We start from the raw sequence: 17,608 nt of genomic DNA on the forward strand, positions 1-17,608 counted from the left end.
ACTGTTGCCACAAAGTTGGAAGCACAGAATCGTCTAGAATGTCTTTGTTTGCTGTAGCGTTAAGATTTCCCTTTTCTCTCTCTCTCTCTCTGAGAGAGAGAGAGAGAGAGAGAGAGAGAGAGAGAGAGAGAGAGAGAGAGAGAGAGAGAGAGAGAGAGAGAGAGAGAGAGAGATCAGGCCAGACTTAGAGTCACTCTCTTTTTGTGGAGGAAATGATGTACAAAACTTCTATGGAGACAACTCCATTACAAAGAACGAGTTGGTGGTTGGGAGAGGAAAATGTAAACAAGAAACATTGTTAGAATCAATTAAGATAATGGCATTGATGTCTGTGCTGCACAGGTAGCTAGGTTTTGTTGAATTTTGCATTGATTGAGGACATCAAAAGATGCCTAAAGTGTCATGTCAATTAAACGTATCTCTTGAAACGAAATATGTGACGGATTAAATCTACTGCATAACTAACACAGTTTTAGAGCACTCAAACAACGTTTCAGGTATTTTAATTGCACCCACACGCACGCACGTAGCGTAGTGGTCGTCTACGTCACATTACGTCATCACGCTTGCACTAGGAATTGCAAGATGGCGGAGAGTGCGGAATTGAAGGTAAAGCGCAGCTTGAAATCATTATAAATGTAAACGGTTAGCAAACGATATAATGCCAACGCAAGTCTTCGCATGTGTAATTTAAACGACAAGGAACTAATTTTACTGTGAATTTATGTATGTTGTTTGTGCAAAAGGATAACTTTAAAGGAATTGACTATAAGGCGAAAGCTGGAACATGTTTTTGTTGATGTTGAGAGAGACCCGCTCGTTCGTTAGCGGTCTCCTGCATAGAATATCTTTATTAGCTAGCTAGCGGAATAATTAAAAGTATTTTTCCTTTTCGGTCCATGTCAATTTTGTAGACATTTAGTTAAAAAGTATCTTATGACAATGATGGGTCGTAGTTGACTGTTTGAATGAGGATGCCGTTATCAGCTAATTAGTTGGTCAGCGTTTGGAGGGGACGAGCGGTCTTGACGTTCTGTCAAGCTAGTGAACAGAGGCTCCCGCTAGCGATGGGAGAAGGACTACATCTTGTTCTTGCTAGGTTAGGCGAATATTCAAGCGTTTTCAGTTTGATACAGTTCTCAAGACGCATAAAATTATGCACTTTTAATGGTGTAACAGTGACAAGATGGTCTAATTTGAAAACGTTTTGTAGCCTGGTTAGTTAGGTAACTTTTACACAGCGGTGTGGAGAAAAAGTTCATGCATTTTTATTTCCCCAGCGGACTATCACTGAGTCATAGTGATCGATGTTGTAAAACGTGTAGCAATGTTCTTTTGATATGTTGATATCCTTGAAGACGTTTTGACTTTATGCTAATCTTAACACGTTCATCTGCATCAAAATCAAATGTTATTAGTCACATGCGCCGAATACAACAGGTGTAGGTAGATTCCCTAACTAACAGTGCAGTTTCAATAAATACGGATAAAAGTAACAAGTAATTAAAGAGCAGCAGTAAAATATAAATTAATATATACCGGGGTGCCGGTTCATTCATTATAGTTCAAGTTCTGGTAACTTGTTTTGAGTTAGTTCAGCCCTAATTTACCCTAGCCCAAGATGTCCTCTTTAAGGTCCAATGACCAAATGTTATTTTCACAGGTATACTGTCTGACAGCCAAATACTCCATCTAAACGGGAATCAATGATACGATTTTAGAAGCATAAAGTCCTTTACATTCATATCACATCAAAAATAATTCTACATATACAAAATATACACTTACTGCACACTTTTAACCGGCTTCATCACAGTTGCAGCCGACAGTATTTTTCAGTGACAACACGTTTCTTGCGGCCTTCCGTTACACACAGGTATTCGGAGCATGCTAGATAGTTAATTAGCACAGGTCTTCCGTTAATTTGCGCTGTAACTTAGAGATATGACCGTGTGGGAACCCATACCCTATAAAGATGTGTATCAATTTAACCTTTTTTGAAAATGATTTCTCGCTGATATGAAGATAAGGTTCGTATGCGTACAAAACCGTACTACAAGCGATGCTTGTTCATGTTCAGGCCGAGCGCTGGGGTTCTTAACACAACTGTACAGAAGATGCCTTCTTCCAATTACTCTTATGCATAATGTAATGGAACTGAGAGTCGTAATGGAACTGAGAGTCGTAATGTAATGGAACTGAGAGTCGTAATGTAATGGAACTGAGAGTCGTAATGTAATGGAACTGAGTCGTAATGTAATGGAACTGAGAGTCGTAATGTAATGGAACTGAGAGTCGTAATGTAATGGAACTGAGAGTCGTAATGTAATGGAACTGAGAGTCGTAATGTAATGGAACTGAGAGTCGTAATGTAATGGAACTGAGAGTCGTAATGTAATGGAACTGAGAGTCGTAATGTAATGGAACTGAGAGTCGTAATGTAATGGAACTGAGAGTCGTAATGTAATGGAACTGAGAGTCGTAATGTAATGGAACTGAGAGTCGTAATGTAATGGAACTGAGAGTCGTAATGTAATGGAACTGAGAGTCGTAATGTAATGGAACTGAGAGTCGTAATGTAATGGAACTGAGAGTCGTAATGTAATGGAACTGAGAGTCGTAGTGTAATGGAACTGAGAGTCGTAGTGTAATGGAACTGAGAGTCGTAGTGTAATGGAACTGAGAGTCGTAGTGTAATGGAACTGAGAGTCGTAATGTAATGGAACTGAGAGTCGTAATGTAATGGAACTGAGAGTCGTAATGTAATGGAACTGAGAGTCGTAATGTAATGGAACCGAGAGTCGTAATGTAATGGAACCGAGAGTCGTAATGTAATGGAACCGAGAGTCGTAATGTAATGGAACCGAGAGTCGTAATGTAATGGAACCGAGAGTCGTAGTGTAATGGAACCGAGAGTCGTAGTGTAATGGAACCGAGAGTCGTAGTGTAATGGAACCGAGAGTCGTAGTGTAATGGAACCGAGAGTCGTAATGTAATGGAACCGAGAGTCGTAATGTAATGGAACCGAGAGTCGTAATGTAATGGAACCGAGAGTCGTAATGTAATGGAACCGAGAGTCGTAGTGTAATGGAACCGAGAGTCGTAGTGTAATGGAACCGAGAGTCGTAGTGTAATGGAACCGAGAGTCGTAGTGTAATGGAACCGAGAGTCGTAATGTAATGGAACCGAGAGTCGTAATGTAATGGAACCGAGAGTCGTAATGTAATGGAACCGAGAGTCGTAGTGTAATGGAACCGAGAGTCGTAGTGTAATGGAACCGAGAGTCGTAGTGTAATGGAACCGAGAGTCGTAGTGTAATGGAACCGAGAGTCGTAGTGTAATGGAACCGAGAGTCGTAGTGTAATGGAACCGAGAGTCGTAGTGTAATGGAACCGAGAGTCGTAGTGTAATGGAACCGAGAGTCGTAATGTAATGGAACCGAGAGTCGTAATGTAATGGAACCGAGAGTCGTAATGTAATGGAACCGAGAGTCGTAATGTAATGGAACCGAGAGTCGTAATGTAATGGAACTGAGAGTCGTAATGTAATGGAACTGAGAGTCGTAATGTAATGGAACCGAGAGTCGTAATGTAATGGAACCGAGAGTCGTAATGTAATGGAACCGAGAGTCGTAATGTAATGGAACCGAGAGTCGTAATGTAATGGAACCGAGAGTCGTAATGTAATGGAACCGAGAGTCGTAATGTAATGGAACCGAGAGTCGTAATGTAATGGAACCGAGAGTCGTAATGTAATGGAACCGAGAGCCGTAATGTAATGGAACCGAGAGCCGTAATGTAATGGAACCGAGAGCCGTAATGTAATGGAACCGAGAGCCGTAATGTAATGGAACCGAGAGCCGTAATGTAATGGAACCGAGAGCCGTAATGTAATGGAACCGAGAGCCGTAATGTAATGGAACCGAGAGCCGTAATGTAATGGAACCGAGAGCCGTAATGTAATGGAACCGAGAGTCGTAATGTAATGGAACCGAGAGTCGTAATGTAATGGAACCGAGAGTCGTAATGTAATGGAACCGAGAGTCGTAATGTAATGGAACCGAGAGTCGTAATGTAATGGAACCGAGAGTCGTAATGTAATGGAACCGAGAGTCGTAATGTAATGGAACCGAGAGTCGTAATGTAATGGAACCGAGAGTCGTAATGTAATGGAACCGAGAGTCGTAATGTAATGGAACCGAGAGTCGTAATGTAATGGAACCGAGAGTCGTAATGTAATGGAACCGAGAGTCGTAATGTAATGGAACCGAGAGCCGTAATGTAATGGAACCGAGAGCCGTAATGTAATGGAACCGAGAGCCGTAATGTAATGGAACCGAGAGCCGTAATGTAATGGAACCGAGAGCCGTAATGTAATGGAACCGAGAGCCGTAATGTAATGGAACCGAGAGCCGTAATGTAATGGAACCGAGAGCCGTAATGTAATGGAACCGAGAGCCGTAATGTAATGGAACCGAGAGTCATGATCAAAGGCTACATTTATCCCTAAACTAGTTGTCAGAAATGCAAACCTACATAGCAACCTTTTGCCTCAATGATTTCTCTCAGCATTGCTGCATGGTGCCTTCAGAGCAGTTGCCTACTTGCCTTCCTAGAATTATTTCATTTAAAGCTCGTGCGGTTGATAATCTAGTGTACTAGGATCACCAATCAATAGCAATTGATTCAGATGTAAACATACTTCAAAATGACGTTTTTGTGATTCAAAAAGAGTGACATCAGTTTTCTCACGTCAACCATTTGATTTGGAACAGTATTTCAGACTGTGTTTTATTATGACTTGTCTCAGTCTGCACATCTATTGTGAGACATTGCAGCGGACAATATGAGTTAGGCCTAACTGAAGATTCCCGATGCTTGACAAGGCACCCTTTGAGCTGCTATTGATCTGAGGGATATTTTTATACTCTACTCCAAAGTGTTGCTATTGCTGTGTGCTTGGAAACTAAGTCCATATGAATGTCCTCGGGTGTATCTCTTCATCGGCACGGCATTGGTGTTTAAGTCTTTATTCTTCACACACTTTGTCTGTTGTTAGTTTCTGTTCCTAAACCATGTCCAGGCTCAAACTCGGAGCAGATTGACTTCCTATGACATGAGATTGCTTTCCACAAATAGTATTTCACCTCTGATGATTAACACTTCGTGTTTCTTGCAAATCATTACACTGACATCAGATAATCACTACAGTGGGGGCAGTCAGTACATCAGATCAGTACTACAGTGGAGGCAGTCAGTACATCAGATCATCAACACTACAGTGGAGGCAGTCAGTACATCAGATCATCACTACAGTGGAGGCAGTCAGTACATCAGATCATCACTACAGTGGAGGCAGTCAGTACATCAGATCATCACTACAGTGGAGGCAGTCAGTACATCAGATCATCACTACAGTGGAGGCAGTCAGTACATCAGATCATCACTACAGTGGAGGCAGTCAGTACATCAGATCATCACTACAGTGGAGGCAGTCAGTACATCAGATAATCACTACAGTGGAGGCAGTCAGATCATCAGATCATCACTACAGTGGAGGCAGTCAGTACATCAGATCATCAACACTACAGTGGAGGCAGTCAGTACATCAGATCATCATCACTACAGTGGAGGCAGTCAGTACATCAGATCATCACTACAGTGGAGGCAGTCAGTACATCAGATCATCACTACAGTGGGGGCAGTCAGTACATCAGATCATCAACACTACAGTGGAGGCAGTCAGTACATCATATCATTACTACAGTGGAGGCAGTCAGTACATCAGATCATCACTACAGTGGAGGCAGTCAGTACATCAGATCATCACTACAGTGGAGGCAGTCAGTACATCAGATCATCATCACTACAGTGGAGGCAGTCAGTACATCAGATCATCACTACAGTGGAGGCAGTCAGTACATCAGATCATTACTACAGTGGAGGCAGTCAGTACATCATATCATCATTACTACAGTGGAGGCAGTCAGTACATCAGATCATCACTACAGTGGAGGCAGTCAGTACATCAGATCATTACTACAGTGTAGGCAGTCAGTACATCAGATCATCACTACAGTGGAGGCAGTCAGTACATCAGATCATCAACACTACAGTGGAGGCAGTCAGTACATCAGATCATCATCACTACAGTGGAGGCAGTCAGTACATCAGATCATCACTACAGTGGAGGCAGTCAGTACATCAGATCATTACTACAGTGGAGGCAGTCAGTACATCATATCATCATTACTACAGTGGAGGCAGTCAGTACATCATATCATCATTACTACAGTGGAGGCAGTCAGTACATCAGATCATCATCACTACAGTGGAGGCAGTCAGTACATCAGATCATCATCACTACAGTGGAGGCAGTCAGTACATCAGATCAACATCACTACAGTGGAGGCAGTCAGTACATCAGATCATCATCACTACAGTGGAGGCAGTCAGTACATCAGATCATCATCACTACAGTGGAGGCAGTCAGTACATCAGATCATCAACACTACAGTGGAGGCAGTCAGTACATCAGATCATCATCACTACAGTGGAGGCAGTCAGTACATCAGATCATCACTACAGTGGAGGCAGTCAGTACATCAGATCATCACTACAGTGGAGGCAGTCAGTACATCAGATCATCACTACAGTGGAGGCAGTCAGTACATCAGATCATCAACACTACAGTGGAGGCAGTCAGTACATCAGATCATCAACACTACAGTGGAGGCAGTCAGTACATCAGATCATCAACACTACAGTGGAGGCAGTCAGTACATCAGATCATCACTACAGTGGAGGCAGTCAGTACATCAGATCATCATCACTACAGTGGAGGCAGTCAGTACATCAGATCATCATCACTACAGTGGAGGCAGTCAGTACATCAGATCATCATCACTACAGTGGAGGCAGTCAGTACATCAGATCATCATCACTACAGTGGAGGCAGTCAGTACATCAGATCATCATCACTACAGTGGAGGCAGTCAGTACATCAGATCATCACTACAGTGGGGGCAGTCAGATCATCAGATCATTACTACAGTGGAGGCAGTCAGTACATCATATCATCATTACTACAGTGGAGGCAGTCAGTACATCAGATCATCACTACAGTGGAGGCAGTCAGTACATCAGATCATCACTACAGTGGAGGCAGTCAGTACATCAGATCATCATCACTACAGTGGAGGCAGTCAGTACATCAGATCATCAACACTACAGTGGAGGCAGTCAGTACATCAGATCATCAACACTACAGTGGAGGCAGTCAGTACATCAGATCATCATCACTACAGTGGAGGCAGTCAGTACATCAGATCATCATCACTACAGTGGAGGCAGTCAGTACATCAGATCATCATCACTACAGTGGAGGCAGTCAGTACATCAGATCATCATCACTACAGTGGAGGCAGTCAGTACATCAGATCAACACTACAGTGGAGGCAGTCAGTACATCAGATCATCATCACTACAGTGGAGGCAGTCAGTACATCAGATCATCATCACTACAGTGGAGGCAGTCAGTACATCAGATCATCACTACAGTGGAGGCAGTCAGTACATCAGATCATCATCACTACAGTGGAGGCAGTCAGTACATCAGATCATCACTACAGTGGAGGCAGTCAGTACATCAGATCATCAACACTACAGTGGAGGCAGTCAGTACATCAGATCATCAACACTACAGTGGAGGCAGTCAGTACATCAGATCATCAACACTACAGTGGGGGCAGTCAGATCATCAGATCATCACTACAGTGGAGGCAGTCAGTACATCAGATCATCAACACTACAGTGGAGGCAGTCAGTACATCAGATCATTACTACAGTGGAGGCAGTCAGTACATCAGATCATCACTACAGTGGAGGCAGTCAGTACATCAGATCATCACTACAGTGGAGGCAGTCAGTACATCAGATCATCACTACAGTGGAGGCAGTCAGTACATCAGATCATCACTACAGTGGAGGCAGTCAGTACATCAGATCATCATCACTACAGTGGAGGCAGTCAGTACATCAGATCATCATCACTACAGTGGAGGCAGTCAGTACATCAGATCATCATCACTACAGTGGAGGCAGTCAGTACATCAGATCATCACTACAGTGGAGGCAGTCAGTACATCAGATCATCACTACAGTGGAGGCAGTCAGTACATCAGATCATTACTACAGTGGAGGCAGTCAGTACATCAGATCATCACTACAGTGGAGGCAGTCAGTACATCAGATCATCACTACAGTGGAGGCAGTCAGTACATCAGATCATCACTACAGTGGAGGCAGTCAGTACATCAGATCATCATCACTACAGTGGAGGCAGTCAGTACATCAGATCATCACTACAGTGGAGGCAGTCAGTACATCAGATCATTACTACAGTGGAGGCAGTCAGTACATCAGATCATCACTACAGTGGAGGCAGTCAGTACATCAGATCATCACTACAGTGGAGGCAGTCAGTACATCAGATCATCACTACAGTGGAGGCAGTCAGATCATCAGATCATTACTACAGTGGAGGCAGTCAGTACATCAGATCATTACTACAGTGGAGGCAGTCAGTACATCAGATCATCACTACAGTGGAGGCAGTCAGTACATCAGATCATCATCACTACAGTGGAGGCAGTCAGTACATCAGATCATCACTACAGTGGAGGCAGTCAGTACATCAGATCATCACTACAGTGGAGGCAGTCAGTACATCAGATCATCACTACAGTGGAGGCAGTCAGTGCATCAGAACATCACTACAGTGGAGGCAGTCAGTACATCAGATCAACACTACGGTGGAGGTAGTCAGTACATCAGATCATCAACACTACAGTGGAGGCAGTCAGTACATCAGATCATCACTACAGTGGAGGCAGTCAGTACATCAGATCAACACTACAGTGGAGGCAGTCAGTACATCAGATCATCACTACAGTGGAGGCAGTCAGTACATCAGATCATCATCACTACAGTGGAGGCAGTCAGTACATCAGATCATCAACACTACAGTGGAGGCAGTCAGTACATCAGATCATCAACACTACAGTGGAGGCAGTCAGTACATGAGATCATCACTACAGTGGAGGCAGTCAGTACATCAGATCATCATTACTACAGTGGAGGCAGTCAGTACATCAGATCATCAACACTACAGTGGAGGCAGTCAGTACATCAGATCATCAACACTACAGTGGAGGCAGTCAGTACATCAGATCATCACTACAGTGGAGGCAGTCAGTACATCAGATCATCACTACAGTGGAGGCAGTCAGTACATCAGATCATCACTACAGTGGAGGCAGTCAGTACATCAGATCATCACTACAGTGGAGGCAGTCAGTGCCATTCTGTCTCTTTCTCTTATCCTTAGCTCTGCGGTGAATGCTAGACCCACTGACCTGGTGTCTTCCAGGGTTGGGGATTTGAAGAAGTGAGAATACAAGACTCCATGTTTTTAATGCCAGAGGCTATACCCTCCCTCCCAGTGGTAATGTTAGTGAGAAAAAGGCTTTGCAGATTTCGTGATCCACAGCTAGTGGTTGTAGTGCTCACTGAGTCAGTCTCTCCCCTGAACTAGCCTCTGTAGAGGTGTGAGGTGGTCCAAAGTTCATCAGTTGCTTGATTGGTAATGTGATCAAATGATTCAGAGATGTCTTTCTCATCCCTGTTGAGTTGCAATACAGGTCTGATTCTGTAGGTAACACGGGTCTGATTCTGTAGGTAACACGGGTCTGATTCTGTAGGTAACACGGGTCTGATTCTGTAGGTAACACGGGTCTGATTCTGTAGGTAACACGGGTCTGATTCTGTAGGTAACACGGGTCTGATTCTGTAGGTAACACGGGTCTGATTCTGTAGGTAACACGGGTCTGATTCTGTAACTCTGTAGCCAGGATAGTGGGTTCAATTCCTGGTACCACCCATATGTAAAATGTATGCACGCATGACTGTAAATCGCTTTGGATTTAAGCATCTGCTAATTGGCATAGAAACCGCTAGAATATTAAATCTACCCCTTAGATTGGAACAGGATGTGACCCGTGCTTCAAGATGCATTGATCCATAACTCAACTTTTAGGCTTCAAATAATCTGAGGTCCCTGAAATCTGTCAGAAATAGGCCAAAAATGGCCTCAAATGTATTGCGTTGATTGTTTTTGGAAGCTATAGACAAGACGCAGACTATATTGTTGCTTAAAAGATTTTAATTGTTTCTATTGTAAATGTCCTTCATCTGCATTAGTCTCATTCTGCAGACAGCTGCACCAACGGGCCTGTACAGTAACTCCTCCTGCTCTGGAAGCTTACAGGTGAAGTCTATTTGTAGAGCCTGTGGCTAGGCTAATCTCTAAATGACACGGTTCCTCTCTCTCTCTCTCCCGCTCTCTCTGTCTCTCTGTCTCTCTCTCCCTCTGTCTCTCTCTGTCTCTCTCTCTCTCTCCCTCTGTCTCTCTCTCTCTCTGTCTCTCTGCCTCTCTCTCTCTGTCTCTCTGTCTCTCTCTCTCTCCCTCTGTCTCTCTCTCTCTCCCTCTGTCTCTCTCTCTCCCTCTGTCTCTCTCTCTCCCTCTCTCTCTCTCTCCCTCTGTCTCTCTCTCTGTCTCTCTCTCTCTCAGCACCAGGCTACCTCTCATAGGTAGGATCAGTGCTATTCAGAAGAGACGTGTGCTCAGTAATCACCAAAGTGGTTGATGACTGTTTTCTTCTCGTGTGTGTGTGTGAGAGATGACAGCGGTTGTGTGGTGTGATGTTACTGCTTTGAACTCATAGCCTACTACTTTTCAAACTGTTCCATTGCATCATGACTAACTAGTAACTGAGAGGCTATGTTATTGGACTGGACTGTTTGTGACAATCCGATTCTTCACAGGTGGATTTCATTAATGGGGGACTGAGGCATATTTCCCAGTCTTGGAGCTGACTAAGAGAAACGTACTGTATTGACACAGCATGACTTCTCCTTAAGAACAGTCACAGACATTTAGTTGAAGTTAAATAGATGAGTGCCTTAGATCATCAATGGCATCGTCCAGCCAGACTGCTCATAGAGGAGCGATGGTGGAGGTAAAATAGCAGAAACACATTTGGTTTTACTGAGGTCAGTCTTCCCTTTTATTGGTCACAATACCTTTATTGATCAATGCACAGTGTGGGGTTGAGACAGATTGTGAAATTTCATTATAGCCTTCGGGTACCAAAAGTATAATTTACAATTTCTGCCCAAAATAGCCTGCCTCTGCTCGCTACCAGCCGAGGTGATTTTGAAGCCCTGTGTTGCCGTGGAAACATAACTGGTGTTATGGGCTGGCTGGACATGTAATGGAAGCAGGTTTGAAAATCATTTGCATTGAAGCTTCTTTGGGTAGCAAGTTTGGATATCTAGGTTTTCAGACCAGGTTTACGGCTGACGTCAGATCAGTTGAAAAGTTCTGTCTGATCAAAGCCTAGGCTATAACAGTGGTGGTTGTACTGTTCCTCTTGTTGTATAACAGTGGTGGTTGTACTGTTCCTCTTGTTGAGGAAAGGTGTGAATATGTTCTTATATCTGCAGAGAGAAAGGTGGGAATATGTTCTTATATCTGCAGAGAGAAAGGTGGGAATATGTTCTTATATCTGCAGAGAGAAAGGTGGGAATATGTTCTTATATCTGCAGAGAGAAAGGTGGGAATATGTTCTTATATCTGCAGAGAGAAAGGTGTGAATATGTTCTTATATCTGCAGAGAGAAAGGTGGGAATATGTTCTTATATCTGCAGAGAGAAAGGTGGGAATATGTTCTTATATCTGCAGAGAGAAAGGTGGGAATATGTTCTTATATCTGCAGAGAGAAAGGTGGGAATATGTTCTTATATCTGCAGAGAGAAAGGTGGGAATATGTTCTTATATCTGCAGAGAGAAAGGTGGGAATATGTTCTTATATCTGCAGAGAGAAAGGTGGGAATATGTTCTTATATCTGCAGAGAGAAAGGTGGGAATATGTTCTTATATCTGCAGAGAGAAAGGTGTGAATATGTTGTTAAGGCTGCAGAGAGAAAGCAGCAGAAGGATTGGGAGGGGAAATATATCACCTCTCTCAACAGATGATTTCCTCCTACCTGGGAGCAGCTCCAGTACCTATTTACAGGTTTGACAGTTTCTCCTCACAGTTAGCCCTCTGCACACCTTCCCACAGCCTTTAGTTACACTACTGCAGTACAGAGACACTGTCTAAGGATGAACCTAAAATAAAAACTAAATGCTTTAAATTGCCAGTTTCTTATTGTTTTTTAATTATGCTCCTATAAAAAGTGAAACTTAATTTTCTGATACCATGTTACTATCGTAGACAATTAAAACAACCATTACCCCAAATATTGCATAGATTTTAATGGACATGACAGCAGGTTGTGACCCGGTCTCACCCTCACTTAATAATGACTAAACGTTGAACTGGGCACATCCCCCGGCCACTCCCCCGGCCTCTCCCCCGGCCTCTCCCCTGGCCTCTCCCCTGGCCTCTCCCCTGGCCTCTCCCCTGGCCTCTCCCCTGGCCTCTCCCCTGGCCTCTCCCCTGGCCTCTCCCCTGGCCTCTCCCCTGGCCTCTCCCCTGACCTCTCCCCTGGCCTCTCCCCGGGCCTCTCCCCTGACCTCTCCCCTGGCCTCTCCCCTGGCCACTCCCCTGACCTCTCCCCTGACCTCTCACCTGACCTCTCCCCTGGCCTCTCCCCCGGCCTCTCCCCCGTCCTCTCCCCCGTCCTCTCCCCCGGCCTCTCCACCGGCCTCTCCCCTGTCCTCTCCCCTGTCCTCTCCCCCGGCCTCTCCACCGGCCTCTCCACCGGCCTCTTCCCCTGGCCTCTCCACCGGCCTCTCCCCTGGCCTCTTCCCCTGGCCTCTCCCAATCCCCTCTGAGCTGAACATGTCTCATTAAGAAATCGAGTGGGCCGAAGACTAGATGTATTTCTAGTGGAAGTGGATGCTCTAACCATTTGGATTTAATTTCAGTTGGCATGTTAGGCCACAACAGAGGAAATCCCCTTTCTATTCCCGGAAACAGACATTTTAAAGAAAACATCGTAACCCTAACAGTATACGTTGGTTTCACTTGTTTATTTCGGTGTCAAACGACTGTGCAGAAATTTGCATGAAGTTTCCTGTGTCATTGCAAGTTACTTGGAACTGGAGTCAGCCGGCAAGCAGAACCACACCTGACTGGAGTCAGCCGGCAAGCAGAACCACACCTGACTGGAGTCTACTGAAAGAACCAGACGGGCTACCTAATGGTCAACCTCTGTGGACTCACTGGCCTCTGGACTCACTGGCCTCTCTGGACTCACTGGCCTCTCTGGACTCACTGGCCTCTCTGGACTCACTGGCCGATCTTCTATGCACGAGGCAGCAGTGCACTCCAAAACCATGCCGCTGTGTAGAGGCCTATGTGTGGATGAGTGAGGGAGTTGAGGCTGGAGTGCAGTGGAGATGAGGTTATGAGACTAAGCACCGAGCAGTAGGCTGAGGCAGATATCTCAGTCTCTCTGATTGCAGTAGGCTGAGGCAGATATCTCAGTCTCTCTGATTGCAGTAGGCTGAGGCAGATATCTCAGTCTCTCCGATTGCAGTAGGCTGAGGCAGATATCTCAGTCTCTCTGATTGCAGTAGGCTGAGGCAGATATCTCAGTCTCTCTGATTGCAGTAGGCTGAGGCAGATATCTCAGTCTCTCTGATTGCAGTAGGCTGAGGCAGATATCTCAGTCTCTCTGATTGCAGTAGGCTGAGGCAGATATCTCAGTCTCTCTGATTGCAGTAGGCTGAGGCAGATATCTCAGTCTCTCTGATTGCAGTAGGCTGAGGCAGATATCTCAGTCTCTCTGATTGCAGTAGGCTGAGGCAGATATCTCAGTCTCTCTGATTGCAGTAGGCTGAGGCAGATATCTCAGTCTCTCTGATTGCAGTAGGCTGAGGCAGATATCTCAGTCTCTCTGATTGCAGTAGGCTGAGGCAGATATCTCAGTCTCTCTGATTGCAGTAGGCTGAGGCAGATATCTCAGTCTCTCTGATTGCAGTAGGCTGAGGCAGATATCTCAGTCTCTCTGATTGCAGTAGGCTGAGGCAGATATCTCAGTCTCTCTGATTGCAGTAGGCTGAGGCAGATATCTCAGTCTCTCTGATTGCAGTAGGCTGAGGCAGATATCTCAGTCTCTCTGATTGCAGTAGGCTGAGGCAGATATCTCAGTCTCTCTGATTGCAGTAGGCTGAGGCAGATATCTCAGTCTCTCTGATTGCAGTAGGCTGAGGCAGATATCTCAGTCTCTCTGATTGCAGTAGGCTGAGGCAGATATCTCAGTCTCTCTGATTGCAGTAGGCTGAGGCAGATATCGCAGTCTCTCTGATTGCAGTAGGCTGAGGCAGATATCGCAGTCTCTCTGATTGCAGTAGGCTGAGGCAGATATCGCAGTCTCTCTGATTGCAGTAGGCTGAGGCAGATATCGCAGTCTCTCTGATTGCAGTAGGCTGAGGCAGATATCGCAGTCTCTCTGATTGCAGTAGGCTGAGGCAGATATCGCAGTCTCTTTGATTGCAGTAGGCTGAGGCAGATATCGCAGTCTCTGATTGCAGTAGGCTGAGGCAGATATCGCAGTCTCTCTGATTGCAGTAGGCTGAGGCAGATCTCTCTCTCTCTCTGATTGCAGTGCTGGACTGGACTGCAGTAACTGTCCCCAGGGTGTCAGAACAAGCTAGAGAAGTAACATGGGCTCTTCTAATGGTACGGAACCCTTTCCAGCTACTTGGCTAGTCGACCGTCTAACACCGGGTCCTTACTATAGGTCGTGTGAACCATGGAGCCCTTTCCAGCTACTTGGCTAGTCTACTGTCTAACACCGGGTCCTTACTATAGGTCGTGTGGACCATGGAGCCCTTTCCAGCTACTTGGCTAGTCTACTGTCTAACACCGGGTCCTTACTATAGGTCGTGTGGACCATGGAGCCCTTTCCAGCTACTTGGCTAGTCTACCGTCTAACACCGGGTCCTTACTATAGGTCGTGTGGACCATGAAGCCCTTTCCAGCTACTTGGCTAGTCTACCGTCTAACACCAGGTCCTTACTATAGGTCGTGTGGACCATGAAGCCCTTTCCAGCTACTTGGCTAGTCTACCGTCTAACACCAGGTCCTTACTATAGGTCGTGTGGACCATGAAGCCCTTTCCAGCTACTTGGCTAGTCTACCGTCTAACACCAGGTCCTTACTATAGGTTGTGTGAACCATGGAGCCCTTTCCAGCTACTTGGCTAGTCTACCGTCTAACACCGGGTCCTTACTATAGGTTCTGTGGACCATGGAGCCCTTTCCAGCTACTTGGCTAGTCTACCGTCTAACACCGGGTCCTTACTATAGGTTCTGTGGACCATGGAGCCCTTTCCAGCTACTTGGCTAGTCTACCGTCTAACACCGGGTCCTTACTATAGGTCGTGTGGACCATGGAGCCCTTTCCAGCTACTTGGCTAGTCTACCGTCTAACACCGGGTCCATACTATAGGTCTTGTGGACCATGGAGCCCTTTCCAGCTACTTGGCTAGTCTACCGTCTAACACCGGGTCCTTACTATAGGTCGTGTGAACCATGGAGCCCTTTCCAGCTACTTGGCTAGTCTACCGTCTAACACCGGGTCCTTACTATAGGTTCTGTGGACCATGGAGCCCTTTCCAGCTACTTGGCTAGTCTACCGTCTAACACCGGGTCCATACTATAGGTCGTGTGGACCATGGAGCCCTTTCCAGCTACTTGGCTAGTCTACCGTCTAACACCGGGTCCTTACTATAGGTTGTGTGAACCATGGAGCCCTTTCCAGCTACTTGGCTAGTCTACCGTCTAACACCGGGTCCTTACTATAGGTTGTGTGAACCATGGAGCCCTTTCCAGCTACTTGGCTAGTCTACCGTCTAACACCGGGTCCTTACTATAGGTCGTGTGGACCATGGAGCCCTTTCCAGCTACTTGGCTAGTCTACCGTCTAACACCGGGTCCTTACTATAGGCTGTGTGGACCATGGAGCCCTTTCCAGCTACTTGGCTAGTCTACCGTCTAACACCGGGTCCTTACTATAGGTTGTGTGGACCATGGAGCCCTTTCCAGCTACTTGGCTAGTCTACCGTCTAACACCGGGTCCTTACTATAGGTTCTGTGGACCATGGAGCCCTTTCCAGCTACTTGGCTAGTCTACCGTCTAACACCGGGTCCTTACTATAGGTTGTGTGGACCATGGAGCCCTTTCCAGCTACTTGGCTAGTCTACCGTCTAACACCGGGTCCATACTATAGGTCGTGTGGACCATGGAGCCCTTTCCAGCTACTTGGCTAGTCTACCGTCTAACACCGGGTCCTTACTATAGGTCGTGTGGACCATGGAGCCCTTTCCAGCTACTTGGCTAGTCTACCGTCTAACACCGGGTCCTTACTATAGGTCGTGTGGACCATGGAGCCCTTTCCAGCTACTTGGCTAGTCTACCGTCTAACACCGGGTCCTTACTATAGGTTGTGTGGACCATGAAGCCCTTTCCAGCTACTTGGCTAGTCTACCGTCTAACACCGGGTCCTTACTATAGGTCGTGTGGACCATGGAGCCCTTTCCAGCTACTTGGCTAGTCTACTGTCTAACACCGGGTCCTTACTATAGGTTCTGTGGACCATGAAGCCCTTTCCAGCTACTTGGCTAGTCTACGCCTAACACCGGATCCTTACTATAGGTTCTGTGGACCATGGAGCCCTTTCCAGCTACTTGGCTAGTCTACCGTCTAACACCGGGTCCTTACTATAGGTCGTGTGGACCATGGAGCCCTTTCCAGCTACTTGGCTAGTCTACCGTCTAACACCGGGTCCTTACTATAGGTCGTGTGAACCATGGAGCCCTTTCCAGCTACTTGGCTAGTCTACCGTCTAACACCGGGTCCTTACTATAGGTCGTGTGAACCATGGAGCCCTTTCCAGCTACTTGGCTAGTCTACCGTCTAACACCGGGTCCTTACTATAGGTTCTGTGGACCATGGAGCCCTTTCCAGCTACTTGGCTAGTCTACCGTCTAACACCGGGTCCTTACTATAGGTCGTGTGGACCATGGAGCCCTTTCCAGCTACTTGGCTAGTCTACCGTCTAACACCGGGTCCATACTATAGGTTGTGTGGACCATGGAGCCCTTTCCAGCTACTTGGCTAGTCTACCGTCTAACACCGGGTCCATACTATAGGTTGTGTGGACCATGGAGCCCTTTCCAGCTACTTGGCTAGTCTACCGTCTAACACCAGGTCCTTACTATAGGTCGTGTGGACCATGAAGGTGGAAGAACACAGGACCTGCATGGGCGAAGAAAGGAAAAGAAACTAGGCGTCCAATGACGACGCTGCGGAGATCAAAGACGTGCGCACAATCTTGCAACGGATGGGTCTGATCGGGGAAAGCCCAGTGGATCGGGGAAAGCCCAGTGGATCGGGGAAAGCCCAGTGGATTGCAATTCTTCTGCTTGCCTTCTTTCTCTCACTTGCATATGGTTAGGAGTCGATGTAGGACTACCACTGTCTCTCTCTCTCTTAGTTTCACCTACCACACCCTCTCTCTCTCTCTCTCTCTCT

General features: G+C 46.1%; 1 protein-coding gene across 1 annotated transcript in view; it reads left to right on the top strand.

Moving 5' to 3' along the window:
• The first annotated feature begins 577 nt into the window (after nucleotides 1-577).
• The window catches only part of LOC120041053 (E3 SUMO-protein ligase PIAS1-like), a 71,295-nt gene continuing 54,264 nt past the window's right edge, over nucleotides 578-17,608 (top strand). Inside the window, exon 1 of the mRNA XM_038986019.1 lies at nucleotides 578-609. Coding sequence (XP_038841947.1) covers nucleotides 586-609 — 24 coding nt within the window. The 5' untranslated portion in view covers nucleotides 578-585. The remainder of the gene's footprint in view (nucleotides 610-17,608) is intronic.

The sequence above is a fragment of the Salvelinus namaycush genome, unplaced genomic scaffold (assembly GCF_016432855.1).
Source record: "Salvelinus namaycush isolate Seneca unplaced genomic scaffold, SaNama_1.0 Scaffold400, whole genome shotgun sequence".
Taxonomy (NCBI): Eukaryota; Metazoa; Chordata; class Actinopteri; order Salmoniformes; family Salmonidae; genus Salvelinus; species Salvelinus namaycush.